The 6,728-nt window shown below is 48.1% G+C and overlaps 1 protein-coding gene across 1 annotated transcript in view; it reads right to left on the reverse strand.

Annotated features, from left to right (window-relative positions):
* Window positions 1–368: 368 nt before the first annotated feature.
* The window catches only part of LOC106552759 (perilipin-3-like), a 31,627-nt gene continuing 25,267 nt past the window's right edge, over window positions 369–6,728 (reverse strand). The window contains exons 6-8 of the mRNA XM_087703356.1: window positions 6,372–6,571; window positions 3,428–3,556; window positions 369–867 (exon numbers count right to left, since the gene is read on the reverse strand). Of these exons, the coding sequence (XP_087559482.1) occupies window positions 520–867; window positions 3,428–3,556; window positions 6,372–6,571 (677 nt within the window). The 3' untranslated portion in view covers window positions 369–519. The remainder of the gene's footprint in view (window positions 868–3,427; window positions 3,557–6,371; window positions 6,572–6,728) is intronic.

Raw genomic sequence — 6,728 nt, forward strand, 5'->3', positions numbered from 1 at the left:
CGTTGTTTTGCTGCGTTTTGCACCATACTGAATAATTCTTTGTCTCCCAGATGGCAAGAATAATCTCCCTGCGATTGGGAGGGGGGGGGGAAGGGTGCAGATGAAAAATACAGATAACCGCTTCTTAATTTTGGCCATATCCATTTAAAAATGGATTCTCTTCTCCTAATCCTGCAAAGTAAAAAATAATAATAAACAAACTTGCTTTTAGATGGAGTTAGTGAGAAAAAAAACCGCCTCTCAATTGTCAATTTACTAAACCAGGTGTGTTAAATTGGGCAAAATAAGCCCACCAGCCCAAAATTTCACTGGATCGTGTTAGAAAAAACAAAAGCACCCAGACCATCCCCCCCAAAAAAAAACCCCTCTTGGTTTTGCATGGTCCAGTGATCTTTTGCACCAAGAATTCTATATTTATTTAAACTATTTGCAGCCAAGCTTAATTCTTTTCTCTTTGCTCCCAAAATAAACCCCTTAACACTTTTAACAATATTCCGAACTGCTCACACCCTTGAAAGGCTATTTCATTTCTATTTCTTCCCCCTCCGGTTTGCCCGAGGCTGTGAAAGGCCCTACAAGCCAAGTAAGAGGGGCATTTTGGACCACGTGATCCATCAGCTCATCCGTCAACTGACGGGCCTTGGCGACTTTTTCCCGACTCTGAGCTAGGATGGATGCCGACAGATCCTGGAAAGACCCAGCGGTCATGAAGGCGTTACGGAGCTCGTCGACGTTCTGGCGGACGAGACCCACTTTCTCTTGAAGTCCGGCCGGTAGACCTTGGAGGTTGGAGACAAGCGTTGTGGTAGCCGACTGCAACTGTTGGGTGAGGCCGCGAGTCACCTCCAGAGCTTGAGTTTCGATCTCCTGAAACGGGGACCCAAGCGAGAGTAAGGTTAGTTAGTTCTTCAGGTGGATGGAGGTTCTCAGCCAACCAGATCATGGTTGTCCCAAAGGTGCTTTTTCAAAATGCACCTTTGCTTAAAGACTTTTCTTTTTTAGCAGATTTTTTAAAATTATTTTTTCCCTTCTACAACATCTTACAGTCCAGAGGTGGGTTCCTACCGATTCGCACCTATTCGGTAGAACCGGTTCGTCAAATCTACCGAACCGGTTAGAAGAGGTTCCACCAGTGGACCCGGAAAGCAGGCCACACCTACAGAAGAGGTTCCAAAATTCTTTGAAACCCACCACTGGTCCTTGGAGATGATTATTCTACACTATCATGCTCATATTTATAAAACTCAGTGCCTCTGAGAAAGGTAAGGATGACTACTGCGTTTGTGGTGCAATCAGAACATTGCGTGTGTTGAAGTTGTTTTAACGCAAACCAAATATGCCTTTTAAAAAACAAGTTTACATCCTATTCTTATGCATGCCAGTGATGTGTGTGAGGTAATTTAAGGGGGTTCTGACAAGTGTCATCGGCATCTTCATATCCGGTCACATGGGCGGCAAGCCACTCCCATCCAGTCACATGGGTGGCAAGCCACTCCCACAAAGGAGGCCACACCCACAGAGTAGGTTCGAACAATTTTTGAAACCCACCACTGTTACAGTCATTACATCACCATTGTTATGTCATCATACCTGTACATGTATATAATATTTCGTTTCTATATTTACACGCCTTTATACACAGTTCTATATATATATATATATATATATATTTATATACAGTTTTTTGGCAGAAGAGATTGGACAACCATGTGTTTGGAATGGCATAGGGTCTCCTGGTCGAGCAGGGGGCTGGACTAGAAGACCTCCAAAGGTCCCTTCCAACTCTGCTATTTTGTTTATCTTGCACAAATGGCCCCAGATTGTCATCTTACCATGGGGAGACAACTCCTTCCTGGAATGATGAGTAACTTGAAACTTAGACAACTATTGAAGAACCTTCTGGACTTTATAGGAAGGTCTTTTTAAGATGTTAAAAAATAAATAAATCCAGGGGTGAAATCCTCCTGGTTCAGCCCTGTTCGTTTGAACAGGTAGGGACAACTCTCCCATTTATTGATTGCCAAGAAAAAAATTAAATTATATTTAGTCAGCAGCATCTCTTGATTTTTCTGAACCACGAGAAAAGGGAAGAAAAGAGGATGCCAGTCATTTGTAAATAAGTCAGAATAACTTTGGGAGCTGTCTGAGTTGTTTTACATCGAGAAAAGTGCCTACTTAAGTTAACATTTTCTGCTTGATTTAAATTATCAAGAGAGGGAGTTTGTGGAATTCCGGTCAGAATGTGAACATTTAGATTTTCTCTGTCTGGATGCTGCGTAAATTTTGCTTCTCCAAGCAAAAGTTTCCTTTTTGGCTTTAAATCCTTTAAAAAAGGGTGCGGAGGAGGGTTCATCAGTTTGGTGCAGGATTTTTGGTGGCAAAACAGCATTTGTAACATTTCTTAAGATGGGCCCTTCTGAATGCAACAGGTGACGATTCAGTTTGTGTTGGATCAAAATTAATCTGCTTCTCACCAGTTCTTTCAGAAGAGCCTTTCCGGGAAGCAAAGCCCTCTAAAAAAACAGGGTTGAAATTCAAACCAGCAGTAAAAAGAAAGCTTCCGGCAATCACATGGCTCAGCTGCTTTATTTCACTTTATAAAGCATTTTTTAATTACCTATTCGCCCAAACCGCAGGAAAAAAAATACTTTAAAAAGTGAAAGTTGGCCACACCCACCTGGTCACATGACCTCCCACCAAGCCACGCCCATAGAACTACTGGGCAAAAAAATATGAGATTTCCCCTCTGCCCCATTACTTAAGAATCGGTTTAGTATACTTCCCCCTCACGTAAACAATTACTTTGAAGAAGTAAGGGGTGGAAGATTATTAAAGAGACACGCAAACTAGAACTTAAGGGGAAACTTCCTAACGGTGAGAACAATTAACCAGTGGAACGACTTGCCACCAGAAGGTGTGGGTGCTTCAACACTGGAGGTTTTTAAGACGATATTGGACAGCCATTAGTCGGAAATAGTAGGCTCTCTTGCCTGAGCAGGGGGTTGGATTAGATGACCTACAAGGTCCCTTCCAACCAGTGGTGGGATTCAAATAATTTACCAACCAGTTCTCTGCCCTAATGACCAGCTGGGTAGGCGGGGCTCAGTGGTCATGTGATCATGTGGGCATGGCCAAATCAATGTCACTCAAGTTGATGGGCATTTCGCCTTAGTTGTTACAATGGTAATAAGGGTTAACCGGAGAGGCAGTTTCTGTAAGCAGGGCAATAAAGATCAGGCTAGAAACAACACCAGAATGTTTCCTTCCTGCCTTCCTTACAGGATTAGCCCTGCAAAGTGGGAAAAAATAAAAGATTTCTTCCAAAAACCGGTTCTCCGAACTGCTTAGAAAGTTACCAACCGGTTCTCCCAAATAGGTGCGAACCAGCTGAATCTCACCACCGCTTCCAACTCTTGTTATTCTGTACCTGTGGCTTGGGGGGCTCCTTCTGGGCCACCTCAGGAGCCTGTTTCTGCTGCCACTGCAGCCACATCTGGTGGAGTTTTTCCTGGCCACTTTGGATCTTCTGATCAACCCCTTGCTTGACATGCTCAATCTGAGAAGAGACAAAGGAAGGGGCTGAGTGAGCAACTCCGAAAACACCAGGAGGAAAACATAAATAGCCAAACCAGGAATCCCAAAGACTCTATAACTCTTTAAGTGGAGGGACAAACTGGAGTTCTTGATAACCTGGGGCCCTCCTCCTCCTTGTTGCAGGCAGTCCTTGTGTTCTGAACCAGCTCCGCAAACACGACTTGAACTCGAAAGATTCCTTTATTAGGAGTGCCAGCGGCCCGGCAAAAAGTTTCTCTCTCACCGCAGGCTAACAGGTCTGTCTGGCCAGAAGATGAATAGTGGTCATCTCCGTCCCCCTGCCTTTTATCCCCAGAGCTAGGGTGGGGCTTCGCTAACAAGCGGTGACTCCTCCGTCCCAAGGACCGGCCCATAGATTTCCACTGCTCTCCTCTCCTCTGCCCCATCTATTCATCTCCGCCCCCTGCCTTTTATTCCCAGAGCTAGGGTGGGGCTTTGCTAGCAGCAGTGGATTTTCCATCCCAAGGACCGGCCCATAGATTTCCACTGTTCTCCTCTCCTCTGCCCCATCTATTCAGCTCCGCCCCCTGCCTTTTATCCCCAGAGTTAGGGTGGGGCTTCGCTAACAGTGGTGACTCCTCTGTCCCAAGGACCGGCCCATAGATTTCCACTGCTCTCCTTTCCTCTGCCCCATCTATTCATCTCCGCCCCCTGCCTTTTATCTCCAGAGCTAGGGTGGAGCTTCCCTAGCAGCGGTGACTCTTCTGTCCCAAGGACCGGCCCATATATTTCCACTGCTCTCCTCTCCTCTGCCCCATCTATTCATCTCCGCCCCCTGCCTTTTATCCCCAGAGCTAGGGTGGGGCTTCGCTAACAGCGGTGACTCCTCTGTCCCAAGGACCGGCCCATAGATTTCCACTGCTCTCCTCTCCTCTGCCCCATCTATTCATCTCCGCCCCCTGCCTTTTATCCCCAGAGCTAGGGTGGGGCTTCGCTAACAGCGATGACTCTTCTGTCCCAAGGACCGGCTCATAGATTTCCACTGCTCTCCTCTCCTCTGCCCCATCTATTCATCTCCACCCCCTGCCTTTTATCTCCAGAGCTAGGGTGGGGCTTCCCTAGCAGCAGTGGATTTTCCATCCCAAGGACCAGCCCATAGATTTCCACTGCTCTCCTCTCCTCTGCCCCATCTATTCATCTCCGCCCCCTGCCTTTTATCCCCAGAGCTAGGGTGGGGCTTCGCTAACAGCGGTGACTCTTCTGTCCCAAGGACCGGCCCATACATTTTCACTGCTCTCCTCTGCTTTCTGCGCATCTGTGCGTCAGGCACTAGACCCAGCTGTTTCTCCTCTTCCTCATCAGCCACCTCCAGACCCAGAGGCTGTGGACTCTCCATCCAAGGGCTGATTAACAGCCCAGGCTCCGCCTCCCTCTCTGCCAGCTCCACTCCCTCTCCCCCCTCAGAGGTCTCAGGTTGCCTTGATGCTGACCCTGACTCCCACAGCACCTCCTCCTCCTCCTCCGATTTGGTTGCTGATACCACCTCACAGTGCTTTACAGCCCTCTCTTAAGCCATTTCCAGAGTCAACCTATTGCCCCAACAATCTGGGTCCTCATTTTACCAATCCCAGAAGGATGTAAGGCTCAATGAGTCAACCAGGGTTGGATTCCTACTGGTTCAGACCGGTTCAGCCAAACCGGTAGTGGTTTGGTGGCCTGGGTTGCTGGAACCGGCAGCTACCCAGGCCTGCCACATCCTCGAAACCGGTTCTCCTATGGGCCTGCCATCTTGATTTTCAGTTCTGCACATGCGCAGAACAATTGTAATTGCACTAATGTTTTCTGTTTTTAACATTTTGCCCATGCGCAGACCTGTTTTTGTGCCAATGCGCACGCGCATTTTTGCGCACACTGAACCGGCAGTCATGCCGGGAGCAACCCGCCCCTGGAGTCAACCTTGAGCCAGTCAGGATCGAACTCCTGGCAGTGGGCAGAGCCAGCCTGCCGTACCGCATTCTCACCACTGTGCCACGAGGGCACCATTGTGCCACCGCCGCTTTTAGCTTTCAGATTCGGGTTTCCACAGATTGTACCAACATGTCTCTCTTATTAAATTGGAACTTTTGAGGAAAGCTCTGCCTTGGACTCTGATTTAATTCTGGATGATATTTGGAATGCTGACATTAACCCGAATCTGAAAGCTTCCTGGGTTTTCCACCCAGTCGAAAGTTCATGATCTTGCCCCCACACCCACAAGTCCATCACATGGTAAAATCCTCCACTGCCACACTGGCATTTCCACCCATCTAGTTCCGGTCAGGTGCAGAGGTGCAGAGACAAAGGAGGACCTTGGGCTTCTAGAAAGGAATGTTTTATTTTGACAACAACACATTCTACAATTCTACTCCTTACTATTCTCCCTCCCAATTACCCCACTAATGAAACAGCATAGTAAAATGAGAGTGAGTGTGGCAGGCCAAAGATCCTAAAAGGAATATGACTGCAGGCCTGACAGGCGGCCCCTCCTCCAAAGAAATATGACTGCAGGCCTGACAGGCAGCCTCTCCTCAGAAGGAATATGACTGCAGGCCTGACAGGCGGCCCCTCCTGCAAAGAAATATGACTGCAGGCCTGACAGGCAGCCTCTCCTCAGAAGGAATATGAACTGCAGGCCTGACAGGCAGCCTCTCCTCAGAATGAATATGACTGCAGGCCTGACAGGCAGCCTCTCCTCAGAAGGAATATGAACTGCAGGCCTGACAGGCGGCCTCTCCTCAGAAGGAATACGACTGCAGGCCTGACACCAGTGCTTTCAGCCCATGTCCGTTTCTCCTTACCAACTCAATAGTCTGGTGCAGTTGGGACAAGGAATCTTGAGTGCCCTGCTTGGCTCTTTTCAGCTTGACCAGGGAGTGTTGGAAGGCCCGGTGGCGGAGTTTGCTGGATAAGGATCCCAGGCGCACAAAGTAGCTTTTCTGCTCCTTCTGCTTCTCTACCGTGCCAATTTCGAAGCCCTCCACGGCGGTAGCCAGCTTGGCTAGAGAAAGGAGGAATGAAAATCGGAGTTACCCAACACACCTAGCCAACATGCAGGAGGTATTTGTAGCTCGGGGTTGAACCGTGTGCTGTGCTTGGTGCTCTTCTGAGCTGGGTGGTTTTCTTGCAGGCGTTTCATCACCCAACTAGGGAACAAG

This window comes from Thamnophis sirtalis, unplaced genomic scaffold (genome assembly GCF_051295495.1).
Source record: "Thamnophis sirtalis isolate CommonGarterSnake01/CBP01778 unplaced genomic scaffold, rThaSir2_p1.2 scaffold_1, whole genome shotgun sequence".
Classification (NCBI taxonomy): Eukaryota; Metazoa; Chordata; class Lepidosauria; order Squamata; family Natricidae; genus Thamnophis; species Thamnophis sirtalis.